The sequence below is a fragment of the Phoca vitulina genome, unplaced genomic scaffold (genome assembly GCF_004348235.1).
Source record: "Phoca vitulina isolate PV1807 unplaced genomic scaffold, GSC_HSeal_1.0 scaffold39, whole genome shotgun sequence".
Classification (NCBI taxonomy): Eukaryota; Metazoa; Chordata; class Mammalia; order Carnivora; family Phocidae; genus Phoca; species Phoca vitulina.
The window spans coordinates 8,445,263-8,463,172 of NW_022589742.1; the positions used below are offsets into that span (position 1 = coordinate 8,445,263).

General features: G+C 43.2%; 1 protein-coding gene across 1 annotated transcript in view; it reads left to right on the forward strand.

Moving 5' to 3' along the window:
• FGF13 (fibroblast growth factor 13) overlaps positions 1–17,910 on the forward strand; it is a 474,294-nt gene that overhangs the window by 271,979 nt on the left and 184,405 nt on the right. Inside the window, exon 3 of the mRNA XM_032428191.1 lies at positions 13,900–14,067. Coding sequence (XP_032284082.1) covers positions 13,900–14,067 — 168 coding nt within the window. The remainder of the gene's footprint in view (positions 1–13,899; positions 14,068–17,910) is intronic.

The following is a 17,910-nucleotide window of genomic DNA, read 5'->3' on the forward strand; positions in this document are numbered from 1 at the left end:
GCCAGATCACATCACTCTTCTGGCTGAAACTATGCCATGGCTCCCTGCCACTCAGAATTAAAGCCAGTTATTACCGTGGCCTGCATGAGCAGGCTTCCCATTTCTTTTCTGACCTCCTAGGTCTCCTCCCCCCGTTCTCTCAATTCCAGCCACATTGGCCTCCGTTTTCTACAAGAACAGCAACTCATACTCCTCCCTCAGGGCCTTTACATTTTGGATCCCTCTACTGGGCATGCTCTCCTCCTAGATATCTCCGTAGCTCACTGTCTTCTGCACTTCATTTGGGCCTTTGCTCCAACATCAGCTTCTCGATGAGGCTGTCTGTGTTGTTTTGATGAGGCTAGGTTATACTCCAGTGACAGAAAGCCAACACGGCAGACTCTTACCTTGTAAAAGATCATTTCTCCTGTATCTGGGTCTGGCAACAATTCAGAGCAGCTCTCTTCCCATGAGTAACTCAGAGATCCTTGGGGGACTCATCTTTCTCATTTGTTTACTGTTTACCCCACCCAAATGTGTAAACTCCATGAGGGCAAGGGTTTTGGTCTACTTTTCTTTTTTTTTCCATCTGCTGTATACTGTATGCATCGACTAGTGAGTGCCTGGCATATATAGTAGGTTCCCAATAAGTATTTGTTGAAAGAATATTGAAAGGTAATATCATGGAGGGAATAGAAAATGAGAAGGCCAAAGGAAGCATTTTTATGCGTATGTTTTCTTAGGCTGAAGTTAAAGATAAGTCAGTTCCATATGTAATATTTGATTACTGTTGTTAAAATAACTGTAGAAGGGCTTATGAGCTGTAAACCTGAGTTAGGTTTTCAGCATTAAACTTTGGATATCGTATTAGTTTTCTATTTCCGCCATGACAAATTATCACAGACTTAGCGGCTTAAGCAACGTAAGGTTTTCATCATGTAATTCTGTAGGTCAGAAGGCAGATACACATCTCACTGGGCCCAAACTAAGGTCTTGGCATGGCTGCCTTCCTTTCTGGAGGCTCTAGAGGAGGATCTGTCCCCTAACTCTTTTGGGTTGTTAACAGAGTTCAGTTCCTGGTAGCATGGAGATCCCTGTTTCCTTGGGATTGATCCCTGGGAACGAGGGCCGTTCCCAGCTTCTACAGGCTATGTGGATCCCTTAGCTCATGGCCTCCTTCCTCAGTATTAAAAGCCAGCAACAGTAGGTTGGGTCCTCTCGTACTTTTAATCTGTCCTGCCTCTTCTTTTTCATTTCACTGCCCCACTCTTCTGCCTCCCTCTTTTGCTTTTAAGAGCTCATTTGACTACACTGGAACCACCTGGATAATCTAGGCTTATCTCGATCTACAGGTCAGCTGCTTAGCAACCTTAAATACATCTGCTGCCTTAAGGTACATGGTCACAGATTCCAGGGATTAGGATGTGGACATCTTTGAGGGGCCATTATCTTGCCTACCAGGTATACAAATGATTATCAGATATGGTATTGTGAGTAAGACTGTAGGCTGTAGCAACATGAAGACCTGGGTTTGAATCCCACTCTGCATCTTGATAGCTGGGTTATTCTGGACCTGTTCCGTAGCCTCTCTGACATGGAGTTTCCTCTGTGCCGAGTGGGGACAATAAGGATACTTGTCTCATGGGGTTGTTGTGGATGTTAGAAATGATATGTGAAAGCGCATAGTAGACACCAGGCACTCTATTTTACTCCTTTAAAAAATATAATGTGAGTACTCCTAATGTTTTAAACGTGAGCACCAGACCCAGCTTGGAGCCCACCTCCGATGACCTTACCTTGAAAAGGATGAAGCAGGCTGAGTGCTCTTTTGTTAAAACCTTACTTAACCAGCTGGGTTTGTAGGGAATGAGGAGGAAGTTTAATCTAAGTGTTTATGATTCATTTACACCTAAATCATTAAATGCTATTTTAAGGACATTTGATGGCTTGAGGCATTTAAAATAATTGTAATGCCTTTTTCTTAAACAGAAGTGCTGCCAAGAGTAAACAAACTCAAATACCATGTGCTTCGAAATTCAAACAAATTGAGAGTGGGTTCTAACCTGGCACAATATCTTCTCCCATCTGTAATTCCTACCAGGGACAGCCCTCCTGAGAAGAAACACCAGCTCTATTTACTGAATGGGGAGTCAGAAACTGTGGCAGACATGAGTGCAAAGAAAAGCGCTCATTGAATTGGATTGTTGCTTTTTTAGAATTTTTTTCTGTATCTCGGCTATTGTCATTGGGAACTTTGTTGTAATGCTTTCCATTAGCTAAAAATGTGCCTCTCATAACTATCTAAGGGGGAAGAATTCTTCTGCAGCATGTAGGTGAGAACTGCATTTCCTGGAGCTGTTGAGGCCTATTTGAGCTTGCATGCTGATGAATACGATGTTGCAGCTGAACTGAACTAACTGCCTTTTGATGAGCTTGAGTACAGTTTGTCACTAACTAAGGAGAGGAGGATGTAACCAGTGCATGTTTTAAATGAAACGAGACCTGCCAGGACACACGTCTTGATCAATTGGAGGAGGCTTCTCCTCCCTCTGTTCCTGGGCCTTCTTTCTCCTTTACTGTTTCTCGAATCCCTGGCACAGCCACGTGACGTAGAATGCCAGGTAGCACACAGCCATGATGACAGAGGCGTTTTTTGTTGTTTCTGAAAAGTGGTTTTTATAGATCAGCCCAAATGTTGGTATTTGCTTTATGGTTCCTGCCAAAGGGTCAGTCATGACGGGGTGCTAATGGACTTGAGTGAACTTTCGTCCATGTCCCCTTGGTGGAAGGAGTGCCAAAAGGTGATAGAGACATATATGGCCACAGAACACCAGCAAGAAGGGGAAATAAGGGAACCCTCTTTGCTTGAAAATAAGGGTACTATTTCCTGACTAAGAAAGTACAATGAGTTTGCTACTTAGATACCATTTGGGGGGATATAGGGAGAGGCAGAGGTGAGTTTGATGGCATTCATCACTCTCCCAGTCATAATTTTTAGGCAGCATTGCAATATTGCTTTCCAGTTATGATCACCAGGACCAAGGAATTCCTGGCTGTCAACAGAGCCGGTAAAGTGGGGTTTCCTGAGCTCTAAAGACATCCCCAGAGACTTGGAGCAACCAGGAGATTTATATCAGAGATTAGCTTTCAAAACACGAAATAAGAACGTGAGGGAAATAATGACAATGAGTAGGACAGGACTCGTTAAGCGTGCCGTGTGAAAAAGTATGGTGTCGCTGAGCACATTTCCTAGGAGGACGTGGGTGTGGGGCTTGAGAGTGTGCTCTCTAGTATATTGGTGAGGAAACCCCAGTTGTCTGAGATTTAATGCTCTAAAAATGGAAAAGATTGATAGAAAATAGACTTTCTATAGCAATTTAGCCTGTGCTGTTGCCCAAGAAAGGTCTTAAGCTCAAAGGCTGAGGAGATTTCAGGCGGTTGCTATGAGGAGCCATGACATCATTTTGTGAGCCTAACCCGAGCGCCTGTACTAACATTTATTAAAAGCAAAGACATTAAAAGCAAAGCCTCAGACACACACACACACACACACACAGACACACACACACACACACACACAGACACACACACACACACAGCCAGGCTGGCTGGAACAAACATGCATCGGGCAGTGAGTTATATGGGAACCATCCCCTTAGCTTATTGTGTCTGAAGGGAAAGGCCACTTACTGAATGAAGCCCTTGCCTCGCTGTTTATGCATGGAGGGAGAGGCAGAATTTGGTGCAAAAGTGCCTGGAGTCCATGGTGCAGCAATCTTTATGGGCTGCCTAGAGTTTCAGTCTTTTTTTTTTTTTTTTTAAGATTTTATTTATTTGAGGGAGAGGGAGAGAGAATCTGAAGCAGACGCCATGCTGAGCGCAGAGACTGATGCGGGGCTCGGTCCTACGACTGGGAGATCATGACCTGAGCTGATACCAGGAGTCGGACGCTCAACCCGACTGAACCACCCAGGTGCCCCTAGAGTTTCAGTCTTTAAGACACTGTGGCCAGAAGCACTCTGCATTAAAAACAAAATGAGTGAGACCAAATAAAATGTTTTAAGGAAGCCAGTCTCAAACATTTTGAAGAAATGCCAGTGTCATTCCGGAAGAAATACCATTTGCCAATTTACTGCTCTGTGAGCGGTACAGCCATCTTTTTTTTCTCCTGCAGGCCAATTCCCCTGCTTTGGTTAGAAAACTAAAATGAAGGTTGTGTGAAGCCTTGTGGAGACTAGCAAGAATGTAGGTGGTTGACGTGTTTTGCTTGGGAAAGGCACTTCCGTGTTAACTTGGATTCAGCCTCAGTCAATACTCAGGGAGTACTTTGTGCGTATGGAGTACCTATCAAGGGGCTAGGCATTGTGCTGGATGCTTCCACCCACATCATCTCTTTTAATTCTTAAAACAGCCCTGTTGAACACTGTGATTCAATTTGGTCGTCTGTAAAAGATGAAAACGGACGTGCTCAAGGTCATGGCCGACGTGGCAGGGGTCTCCCAAGTCTAGAGCTCTTTCCTCTGTCCCGTGGCAGGGTTGCCACGAATATACATTGACATGCTGCCCAAATAGTTGTTTGGCCTTGGGAGAGAGGGGAATGAACCCAGACGGAGTCCCCACTGTGCACCAGCCACTGTTCTTGGCGTGTCTCGACTTCAAGGTGCGCAGCGGTCACCTCAGAATGTTCTGAAAAGACAGATTCTGATTCTGTTGGTTTGAACTTGGTGAGGCTAAGAGCCTGCATTTCTAACAAGTTCCTATGTGATATCTGTGTGGCTGGTTCGGGGCCCTCCTTTACGAACAGCTGTCATCCCATATTATGGGTGAAGAAACTAAGCCCAAGGCCACACTGTGGAGACCACTTATGGTCTCAGAGCTGGGATTTGAAACCAGGACAGATTGATTAAGGCCTTTGCCAATACACCCTGCTGAATTCCCTAAGGTTTTTGAAACTTTCTCCTTGTCGGATCCATTTGTATTCCTTACTTAATTAAGGGGCCTAGCACTTGGAAGTCCTCGTTTCTTTAGAGCCCTTCCTTCTTTGCTCAGAAAAACATCTTTGCAGTTAATCGTGCTTACACTTGTGGCTTTAATTTTTCTCTTGTTGCCTCAATTAGCCACATTGGTTTGCCATCCTAGCTGCACCTTAGAAACACCTGAGAAGCTTTTTAAGGCCTATCAAGACCCATACCCCACTATGGGACCAATTGAATGAGAATCTCTAGAGGTGAGCATTTTATAAAAGCTCCCCAGATGATTCTGATTCAGCTAGGGTAGAGAACCCCTGAATTACGGGGTTCAAGGAAGCAATTTCTGGGAAATGGAGCCCAAATCCCTTATTGTGTGTTGTCATGAAAGAAGGGCCAGCATATTTAGCCAATCACCAACAAAGTTCCCAGTGAATTCTTGGCACCATTTTGTTTTGTGACTGTGAGCTTAGATTGTACTGTGGTCGAGACTGTAGCATAAGTAAAGTGTGAAATAGCTGTGTGGACGCTGAGGATGAGGAGCTGACGAGGAAGGACCAGGGTAGCGAGATGAAGTATCATGGGCTGGCTTCAGGCCAAAGACTCATGTTCTCACCAGCCCAAGACATTGACCTTGACGGGTGTTAATAGAATAAAGCTTGGTTTGACTCAATTCAACCAAACTGACTGGTGAGAGAGTCATTTTGAAAAAAAGTCATGAGAACAGAGGGCAGGGGTGGATTAATGCTATGGTAGAGCTATGGACAAACCACCGTAGGTGCTCAAGCTGGAATGGGGCTGCTATGTGGAGATCTGGGCTGCTGTACAATTTTGTATGTGGCAACGCTGGGCTGAGATGTGGAAAGAAATGGAAATAGTAAGATGACTGGGGGCCAGAGCCTGCCCTCCAAGGAGGAAAGAGGACTTTTCACTGGGATAGTGCAGAAAGGCTTAAAATAGTCCTTCTCAACCCTAGCTGTGCACTTGGATCAGCTGAGGAGCTTGGAAACCTACCAGTGCTCTGGCCCCAGCCCAGAGATTCTGGTTTAATTGATCTGGTGTGGCACCATGGGCATCTTATTTTTTCAGAGTTTCCCCAGTCACACTAATGCACCAGCACAGCTGAGAACCACTGGTTTAGGCTGCGCTTGCACTGGGCCGAGGAGAATGCGGCTGGCTGCGAGAGGCAAAACGAACAGCTGGGGCCGTCGTTCTCCACCTGTGATCCTTGCCCAGCAGCTGCAGCACTTAGGAACTTGTTAGAGATGCCAATACTCACGCTCCAGCCCCGACCACCTCCATCAGAAACTCTGAGGGAGGGGGCCCAGGCATCTGTGTCTCCACAAGCCTTCTAGGGGAGTGTGATAGACGCTTCAGTTTGGCTGGGACTTGAGCAGGGTGCATGGCAGGGGAATGCAATGACATAAAGCTGGAAAACGTGCAAGTAACAGGCTGGTGACAACTCCTCTGATTGTACCATTGAGATGGAGCAAGACCCAGTATTCTTAGGTGGAATGTATTTCTCTGTGGCCTTGCTCTTTCTCTCTCACATGCTCGAAATTGCAGCGGGGATGAAATATAGGTCATTCATGCAGGGGCACAGGACTTCCGAAATCACACTCTGCTCTGCCGGCGGAAGCTGCCACTTTTCTTGTTAACGGACTCATTTCTGTCTTCAGTAGGAGGAAGCATCCTCCCTGGTGACTTGGGCCTTTAGAAGATGGGAAGGCCAGGCTTCAAGAAAGCTCCCTGGATAAGGTCAGAGAGGGTTTCCCAGCCTCCTCTTCTTACCTCTCATCCCCACCTGAGCCAGGTCTTTGGTTGGCTGGGCCCCACCTATTATTCACAGCTCGCCATTGGTGCTGCCCAGTGTCCCCATTCACGGGACAAAGCTTTCCCTAGGTTGAGTAATGACCCCGCTGATGTGTAACGGTAGTGCTTTACATCTCGCCAAAGGCTTTCTGTTGCCTAGGTGATTGGCATGCTCCCCGGTGCATTTTCCTCTCTTTCTGGTCCAGACTGTGTGGGGTAGTATTCATTCCCCAAATGGAATAGCTGAGTCCTTGCAGGATGCTGAGCATCTCCAAGGGTCACAGAGGGACTTCCAGGATTGGTGCTTATTCTTTTTTTTTTTTTTTGAAGATTTTATTTATTTATTTGACAGAGAGAGACACAGCGAGAGAGGGAACACAAGCAGGGGGAGTGGGAGAGGGAGAAGCAGGCTTCCCGCTGAGCAGGGAGCCCGATGTGGGGCTCAATCCCAGGACCCTGGGATCATGACCTGAGCCGAAGGCAGACGCTTAACGACTGAGCCACCCAGGCACCCCGGTGCTTATTCTTTACAAAGAGGTTTCTAAACCAGAGGGGCTTTACCCATCATCAAGTCCAGCGATTCTCAGCTAAGGTGATTTTGTCTTCATCCTGCGAGCGAGGGATATTTGGCAATATGAGACAGTTTTGGTTGTCACAACTTGGCCAGGGTGGGGGGATGCTCCTGGCACCTAGTGTGGTAGAGGCCAGGGATGCTGCTAAACATCCTTTGGTGCACAGAACAGCCTCTCAAAACAAAGAATTATCTAGCCCCAAATGTCAAAAGTGCCAATGTTGAGAAACCTTGGCCTAGTACCCATCACTTATTTTTGAAATGGGAAGATTGAGGCTCAGAGGTCACCCAGAAGGTCAGTGGTGAGTCAGAGTGGGGGATCCTGGTTTCCTAACTACCAGAGTGTCGTGCTCAACAGTGTCATCTCCGTCCCAGATAGCATTTCTTCCATGGCTGCTACCACTGTGTGCCTGCCAACGGCCAGGCAATGTGCTGAACCCCTTCCATTTATGAACCCTTCTTCTTAGCACACGCTTTCAGGGTAGGCATGATTATCCTTAGAGGGGAGTGATCTTATGCATGCAAAGCTACCATGTGCAAAACATTGTGGGCCATTAGGGAAAGCAAAGATGATACCAAAAGACATGGTTCTTGCCCTCTGGGAGCTTACATTCAAATTGTGGAGGAAAGACATATGAAAGATATATGAAAATAATTACATGGTATAATTGATGAAAATAATTAAATAATTAAATAAAATAAAATTAAAATAAATAAAATAATGAAAATAATCATCAACCTAACTTTTCAGTAAAAGCTTATAATGATAACCAAAAAGCTATAGAGTGATAAATGAGACAAATAATGTTCCTGCTTGAGAGAGTTTGTATTCTTGTGGGGAGAATGAGACGAGACACATGCATATGTGCATGCATACATGCATTTAAAAATTATAGTTGTGGGCGCATGGGTGGCTCAGTTGGTTAGGCGACTGCCTTTGGCTCAGGTCATGATCCTGGAGTCCTGGGATCAAGTCCCACATCGGGCTCCCTGCTCAGCAGGGAGTCTGCTTCTCCCTCTGACCCTCCTCCCTCTCATGCTCTCTGTCTCTCATTCTCTCTCTTGCAAATAAATAAAATCTTTAAAAAAAAAAATAAAAAAAAATAAAAATTATAGTTGTGATGGGGCGCCTGGGTGGCTCAGATGGTTAAGCGTCTGCCTTCAGCTCAGGTCATGATCCCAGGGTCCTGGGATCGAGCCCCACATCGGGCTCCTGGCTCAGCGAGGAGCCTGCTTCTCCCTCTGCCTCTGCCTCTCTCCCTGCTCATGCTTTTTTTCTCTCTCTCTCTCTGTATCTCTGTGTCTCAAATGAATAAATAAAATCTTTAAAAAAATAACAAATAAATAAAAATTATAGTTGTGACAAGTACAGACCTACCTAAGGTAGCTGAGAAGACATGTCTGAGGAGGTGACATTTAAGTAGAACCTGGAAGAACATAAAGGGGGAGTCATAGTGAACAGCAAGTATAAGGCCTTCAGGCAGGAAAATGCCTACCATATTCTAGATACTAATGGAAGAATCTAGTGTGAGTAAGAAGAAGAGAGGCATTGATGGAGTTGAGGAGGTGGGAAGCCACCATGATAGAGAGTCTGCATTTCATTCTACCATGGGAAGAACAAAAGAGCCGGAACAAACAAAATTTGGAGGAAGTCCTAATCGTGGTTGAGGGCGCTGAATGGAGATGGGGGAGGTTGTAAAGAAGAAGGTAACTGAAATTTCTAGAAGTGTTTTAAAGTTGTTTTTATGTTGATCATTAGTATTCGATTCTGTTAAGTGAATTACTTAAGTTACTCGTTTACATTTAAACCTGCCATCTTGATCGTATCCACTATGGCAGTAAAGCTTAAATATCATATACAGATAAGTAACAGGCAGTTAGCCAGAAGGCAAAATGGAGGTCTTGAGGTAACTCACCCTGTGGTTGAATGTACTTTTCAGCATGACAGGTGCCCAGTGACATGGAAGGGTAATTTGCTCCAATTACTCGATTTTCTTCTCACTTTTTTCTCATTATGTGAGGACATTTGATAATGTGTGTATTTTGCCACATTTTCTGATTCATAGGTGTTTTTATGTATTTGCTTCTTGGAGTCACTAATACATGTCGAATAACTTTGGTAGTTCCAATCATTTCATTTCCATTGTCCTGGTGATCTCAGATTCGCTTTGATTTAAAATCATGTATCATTAATTAAGTATGTTGAGTCATCTCTGTGAAGAGTTCATTTGAAAGCAAAAAACAGCATCATCAAATAATTGAGGGCTTGTTAACTGCTTCCAGCTTGAAGCCAGCAAACCTTGCGAATCACAGTGACGTGGTGAGGGGGCAGGTGCCTATGTGGCATTGTCTAAATAGTTTCCTAGGCTGTCTCTGGTTGCTTTTCCATCTTTGAATGAAGAAAGAAAACTTTGTTGGGGGCAGGGGTAATCTTTTAAGCTAAGTCATACTGAAGAGCCCAATCCCTTTTTAATATACAGTGTACAAAGCAGTCTTACTTTAGATTTGCTGGTAAACACACTAAAATCCTGGCTTCCAGGCTGGGCTTTTCCAATAACTCTGTGACTTGTCAAGGTACGTCCCCTTCCTGAGCTTTATTTTCCTTATGTTTTAAGACAAAGGGGTTGCACTTAATAATCTCTAAAGAAATTTTGTTTGGAATGACATGGAGGACGACGTTGTAGTGTTTGTGATACTACTAAATATTTGCGTAGCTGTTTGATGTAGCCACTGTTATATTTATTGGTAAAAGTTATAGAGTAAAACAACTGGATTTTTTAAAAAAAAATAGGGATAAATGTTAACTTCATTAATTAAAAACACATTTAAAAGGTACATTACATTGGGATGATTTTTTATCGGTGATTAAGTTTTGCTATAGATTGTTGCTTTCTCCATGTCTAGTTGGAAAAGGGAATACTGTATCTCTGTGAACATGAGTAGCTTAGGCGAGGTCATCAGGCTTTGACTTAAACCCCCTTCCCTTGCCATAACTGCCCCCGCTACCCCTGTCCTTGATTTTGGCGATTACCGAGAGACCCAGAGGAGAGTGGGGATGGTTTAGTGCCAATCCAGTGCTGCCATTGGGAAACCAATTCCTGATGCACGCTTGCCCACCTAAACGGTTAGTCAATAGAACACCTTTTATAACAGGCCCTAGTTCTTTCATAAATTGTGCTAATAACAATCACCCTCCCCCCTAAAGTCACTTATTCTTGTCACCTCCATGTCTGAGTATGCCACCTGCCAGTGTCTGCGTGTCTGGATGTGTGGATTTGCATGTGTGCACTTGTCTTCTCCCAACTCTTGATCACTCCTGTGGGACTTTGCAATCCCAAGGAGGCGGGCTGGGTGATCAAGGCCAAGGGCACTGACTATGTGGGTGCAATTTCCCAGCAGAGCCCTACCCCTCGGTAGCCGTTGTCGTGGGGCTCAGCAACCTTCCTCAGAGCATGGGGCCTCACGGTCCAGAAATCAACCATGAGCCACTCTTACCGTCTTATTTGTCTGGAAGAGTCAAGTTGGGCCTCTAAAACTGGAGGAGGCTTCGTTGTAAATCCACTGTCTTCCCAATCACTGGAGTCGTTTGTCTCCCTCCGAGATTGTATAAATCTATTGTTGGGGAGGGCAGCAGGAGTCTTTGCATAAATGTGGACAAATGGCTCAAATGAACAGAAGGAGGAGTAGTTTTCAGAGGATAGAGGTCATGTGCAAGAAGGGAATGCACTAGAAGGAGAAAAATGGCAGAAACATTGGACTAAGCCGGGGAAAGAAGAATCACATTCTTTTTTCCTGTTTTGATGAGCTGGCTACTTTACCAGCCTCCTCTCCCTTTTGTAGAGCTAATACTCCTTGAAAGATTTGCATCCTCATCCCTCTTTTAGAGTAGAATTAAGGTGCCCACCTGCTCTAGTGCTGGGGTCCTGTGGGAAGTCCCCTGCCATTCCGGTTGCTGCCATTGCACATAGCGCCCCTGTCTTAGCTGAGGGAGCCCTGGGAATAAATGGATTTGATATAATAGTTTTAATTTTTCATGTAGAATATCCTCAAGTTCAGAAATTTTATAGACCCAAGTGAGGTGTTGCCTATACAATGTCACTTCTGGTTGAAAAGTCCACAGTGTTTCTAGCTCTTGTGTCAGTATGACACCAAGCTATTGATAGGTTGGCTTTTTTTCTGTTTTGCCTGAACTGACTGATGTTCGGGGCATTGAGTAGAGACAGCCTGAGACCCAAAGCTGAGCCGTTAACTCCCAGATGTTCACAATTTCCAAGGAAATGTTCTATGCCTGTGGTTATTACTCACATGGCTCCTTAAATGCTCTCATCTTGGCACCTTTTGCACTTGCTGAATTCAATTTGAAGAAAGAACAGGAGAGAGAATTTTGTGGAAAGCAATTATCCTGCACTTTTGTGACCTTCGTGCTTTCCCCATCATGATGAATTTGGGGGCTGGTTCTTGTATCGGTCAGCATGTCGCATTTATTAGAATTTTGTTGTATGTTACAGATAACCAGTTGTATCTAATTAAACAGTAATGATGGCAGCGCAAGGCATTTTCTGGGAATTAATGACCAGCTGGGAAAAGCTGATGGCTAGAGAGTCAGCAAAAGGCTATTAGCTACAGTCCGCCATTAATCTCCAGAAATGCCCATTTGTGACGTCATTGTTGGTATTGAAAAATGAGAGTGGAAGACAATTTCCTGATGTTTATCAAGTGCTTCTGAATGACAGCTTCCCTATGTATTATCAAAAAGTTGTTCTTTTCTTCTTAATCCTCCAATTGTCCTTTCATCTTAAAATATGTTTCTTATACACAGTGTGTGAAAATGGAATTTCTTACCTTCTAGGTAATCATGGGAGTTTCTTTTTTTAAAGAGTTCCAAGTTTAGGAGGTTTTCTTTAAATATTTTGGGTGGTAAAACCAGAATTGGTCTTCAGCTGTGATGCTGGAATTTGATAAGTGTCTGTATTATCCTAACTCTCTGCTCATAGCAGGAAATGGTTGCAAATGTTTTGAATAGCAGCTGTTGCTAGCAAAGATGTGCATTTCACAACGAGATTCTATGGAGTTATAGTCATATTCCTAGTAGATGAAGGGGACTCTCTGCCAGGAAAAACTGTGATGGGGTGCCTATATAATATTTTTGATTACTGCTGCTGAATGCTAGAGGAAAATAGAGAGCTGACTAAAATATTCATCACCTTCTTGCATAATTTAATGACTTATAAAGGAAGACAACAATTCCACATACAAGCCATCCATCAAGAACTTGTTCTAAACTCATAATGCTAATTTAAAAGTTTTGTTGGTTTTTATACCTTTTTTTTTTTTTTTTTTACCCCAACATGAAAGATAGTTCTTAAAGGTCATTAAAATCCCAGCCAATGAGCTGGGAATGTTTTGCCAAACACAGAAGCTTCAGGTCCCACCAAATTTCAACCATAAGCTGTTTATATTTTACAAACACCACAGTGTTATTCTCCTGATAAGAAGGTTGCTGGTGGTACGGGTCCTTCTAAATGCATGCTAAGTGTATGCATTTGGGGGAGTAGCATGAGTCAGCATGCCATTAATCACAGCTTTAGAGGCACTGACTCACTCCTGGCAAAATGCAATGGCCTCATTGGGAAGGGTGTGAAAGAGAAAAAAAAAAATCAATTCTGGGGTCAGTTCCCTGTTTTTTCTGCAAATGCAGATCAAATTTGCACCTCTCCCCCTCCCCCCCCCCCCCCCCCCCGCTTGGTGGGTGGTTTTCAGGTTGAAGAATGTTGCGGTGGGGACCCTTTAAAATCAGACCACGTGTTTTTGCAGGGAGAAAGCGCTAGACATTCAGAGTCTTGCTTAGGAAATGCAGAAAGGGTCTGGAAAGAAAAGGTGAGCTAGCTGAGAGGGGCTTGGGATCTATCTCAGGGCAATTTTGGTGAACCAGGTCCTGCTCTCCCACTGTTCAACCAGGTAGGTCTTTGATCCAGATCCAGGGTTGATTGTGAGGCTCGCAAGTAGAATTTCTTGTCCTCATTAAGGGGTCCTGAATATCTGAAGACTATCTGCAACAGCCCCAGTTCTCTTTGAAAATCAAAGATTAAAGAGCAACGCCCTTGAATCTTTGGTCTGACTGGGTATATGTTGCGCTAAAGTCAGGTTCTTCTGGGGGAGCAGACCATGGAAAGAAACATCAACGAATATACTGATAATTGGTGGACCTCGGCCAGTTCAACCTGCAAATATTTCTATTATATCTTAAATTGAAACGTGTGAGCGCTACTTGGTGTTTATTTAGATACAATATGGTTATTGGTATTAAAGTGTTTTATTGTGCTTCGCGCCCTTAAATTATCGTTATACTAGCAACAGACGTCTATGTAGTCGAGTAAGCTATTCCCAGGGCTTCATTATTTTAAAGTCAGCCCCTCAAAATAACATCAGCAAGCTAGTAAATGTTTTTCTTTGAAACTTTTCTTAGGAATGTTGTTTCTTTAGTCTTCCCTGGGAGTAGATGTGATTAGAGACGCTCGCTGCCTTCATGAAGCTCTAACTTGAGTTCATTTTGTTATGTGGTGACCACAGTTCTGGATGACGCCCCCCCTGGCACACAGGAATACATTATGTTACGGCAAGATTCCATCCAATCTGCGGAATTAAAGAAAAAAGAGTCCCCCTTTCGTGCTAAGTGTCACGAAATCTTCTGCTGCCCGCTGAAGCAAGTACACCACAAAGAAAACACAGAGCCCGAAGGTTTGTGCACAACGGACGCGTGTTTTTGCTTGTGTTCTCTCATTCTTCTTTCTTTCTCTTTCTTTTTGACTGTGCGTTGCCCTCTGGTGTGCTGTGTGTCGTTCGGCCCCTGACAGCATTAGGAGGCCCCTGGCTCGCCGGTGAATGTGTTATGCAGCCTCAGATGGAACACTGTATAATACAGTCATCTCGGGCCCAGCGCGGAGCAGCCTCCTGCTTCTCACAGCGGAACCGGTTTCAGCTGCTGTCCTTACGTTGCCCCATTTTGGCTGCCAAAGTTGCTTGCTCCTGTAGCCGACATCTGGCCAAGTCTGTTCCCATCACCTTGCATTCCTGACACAGCAGTCGGCTGAGGAATGACACTTCTAAAGTGACATAATGAGAAGATGATTCCAAATTTTCTGACTCTCCTCCACTCCATAAAGCTTCTGCATTGTGCTTGAAGAATGCTCATGATCTCCTTAGTCCGCTGAAGCAGGCCCTGACGTCCCATGTAATGCACGCCCCGTTGCACTTTGCCATAGTGAAATGCATGCCTCAAGGAAACTCTGAGTAGTTTGTCTTTCTTTGCAGCTCGAGTACAGGTTTGGAAAATTCTACTTGCCGGTACTTTAAACTGAGGTCAATAGCGTGTTCATCACCATCCGTGCTACCAATCTCTCTCTAAAATCTCCGCTACAAATCTCTCTCTAAAGTACCTCGTCTGTCTGGAGAGAGTTTTCAGACATTTCCCCCACTTTTTTGCATGTATCAAACAGGGGCATTTTTCACATCACAAAATGTGGTCAGCTCTGCCATTTGTGTACATTTCAACTTGCAAAGTGACATTCGAGAAGCCTACTGTGTATGCTAATTACTTATTGTGAATCAGCCTGTGTGCCCTCCACATCAAATACTGGTGACGCGGTTTACTAGTGAATAACATCAGAAGTGACAAAATGCACCTGTCCTTGGGCTGTTGGTGTACACTTTTGCATAAATGGCTCTGGGATGATTTCTAAAAGCGACTTTGTTCCTGTTTCGAGTCGCCCTTTTGCAACATTATGGGTATCTGCCTTACAACTGTCTTTCTGACCTAGAAAGAACTGCCACGTGTTCTGTGTCAAGTTTGGTGTATAAGGAAACTACTCCAAATTGACTCTGGTCCAGGGTTCTGGAATCAATTTTTTACATCTCCAAGCCCCCCTTCTCCTCACTTCCAAATAGAGTTTTAAGTGTTCATTGGCAGAAAAGGAGAAGCGTACATTTTTCGATGTTCACGTATGTTTCAGCAATAGAATAGAATATTTGCATTTGTTTCTACCCATGCTTTGATATCCAAACTGTCTAATTTGGGGATGAGTTCTGATGTCAACACTTAACTCATCTGGAGATGTAGATGGTGACCCTTTAAAGTGAGTAAAATGAATCCTTTGGTGGTTTGGTAGAGAGGATACTGACTTGACCTTAAGCTTCAACGAAACAAAAACTTTCAACCAGTGACAATTACTTTACTACTTATAATGCATTCCAATATTTTCTGCTTTATTTTCTCTAAAATTACATATACTTGCAAATACACACACACATAAAACCAGTATCTGTGTTATAGATATATACCGTTTATTATCTAGTCATATATATTAAACACATATAACATAATTAAATATATGTGTTACAGATACTGTACCGCTTTTCTACTTGCACATAAGCCTAGAAAACCAAATTTGGTTAGAGGAAGAAAAAGCAGCAGTTTAAGAAGCACCTGGCTTAAATTCAGTCAAGCAATCAGTTTAGAAAGTTACTTCAAATTATTTTAACAGTACTCAGATTTAAGAAAAATACAGTTGAATAACCTAAATTTAAACCCCCATCCCTTTTCTTATTGCATACAATTTTGTCAGGACCTATGAATTTTCCAAGTATCACCTGGAGCGTACTGTGTATACTGTTACGAATGTTTTCAGATATGAAGAATTCTTTAGAGAATGGGTAGCGGTCAAACTGCTGATACAAGGTTTGGATAGTTTTTAATCTGTCATTTCATCCACCCGTTGAGTGGCTGCCATCATGCTTCATGTGACTGTCATCCTTTCATTTGTACGCTTTGATGATGGGCATTGTCTTCTCTCAGATTGAAGATTTTCCTTATCTCGCTCTCCTTCCAGGTCCTCTGGAATAGCGAAGCTAATATTTCCCTCCTTGTTCCTATGGATTATTCGTAAATAGTGTTAGACTCATTGCAGGCTTTCAGGAATACCATTTGAATAATACGGCTTACAATTTTCCTGTACCCCCCTTCATACAAGATCCCAGAAGTTAATGGCAAAACCAGACCTTGAAATGAAAACCCTTGATCTCTGTACAAATTAGCAGGGTCCAGAGGACCCTAGACAGGGCGAAAGCAGTGATGCTGTGGAAGAGATCTAGGATAAATAAGGAAACTGTGCTGAGAAATTAACTACTTCAGGTAGGATACCAAAGCTCCTCATTTCCGGGCAGTGAAGTAACCGCAGGTTTGGGAAGGCTTCAGTGGTCATTGTGGCAACCTGGAAGATGTTTGCAAGACTGGTTTTTAAATGCAGTAAAGTACAGTCTTTAGTTTTCTCTTACCGTTGCTGTAACATATTACTGCAGTTAGTAGAAATAAAAGGCCTCTCGATTACATATAGAATCTTAATTCTAAACTATAGCCACACTTGGAAACATTCTATTCTCATGTGAAGCATTTTTGAAGAGAGTTCCTCTCATGGTTTCTGGGCCAAAGCATGAGACCTTAGGAACTGACCTTGGCTGTGGATGCCCACCAGTTCCACCGCATGTGAACGCAATGGACAGGATGACCTCTTCTAATGAGGTGGTTTTGACATAACCCTCAAGTGAAAAATGAAAACTTCATTGAAATTTGGGAGGAAACTAAAAGTTTGAATTGGGTAAGTTTTAGATATGATGAAATTAGGTCAAAGAGCTTTTATGTGTATTATGATAAAGTTGCAGTTAATTTTCTTCTTACTGAATTGATAAAAATCGACCAACTATTTTTATATTATTACAGACAGAGTCTTGGTGCTTCATTTGATCGGTGGTGTCTTTGTGCGGGCCAGATTATCCCCATAGTTTATGACCACCTGAGATTTGCTACAGATCATTTATTTACAGTTCACAGTCACCTGTCTTTTAAAAGGTGTTTTTGTATCACGTCCGGGGCCCTCAGAAGCCATGTGAAACAATACATTGAAGGATGGAACTGTCCCACTGGCATTTTCAGGATACACTAAAGCCACATTACACTTTGCCAAAAGCAGGTTTCTATTTCTGAGCAGCCAATTCCAAAATAAGTTCTTTAATCTGTTCCAAATGCTTGTGATTTTCAGTGATATGATAATTTCCATAAAAACCACTTATGATGTAATCTTATGTGAGTACTGGAATTTGGCTGAAGACGCACATACAAGTATCTGAGAGTCTAATGTGGCCCAGTACCAGCAACGTTCTTTGTTATAAGAAAGCCACACGGAGAGTGGAAGCTGTTACCAAAACCTTCCTTCTTACTGTTCCAGGAGACTTTTGAGAAGGGAAAATACAATCCTTGTAGCTTGATTCTTTTCTTTCATTGTCATGTGGGCCAAAATGAAACCACTGATTTTGAGTAACTCCTGAGAGCCAGTCATCGGACTTTTACTGATGTTTGAAGATTGCTCAAAAGCATCACACCAAGATATATATGCTTGCGATTCGATACTGTTGAAAATGTACTGAGAAAAAGAAATCATGGATTTCCAGCATTCACTTTTAGGATTAAAAATTCTGATTATAATAGTAAATTTGAAGGAGTTAACACAATATAGGAGAATATTACAGAGC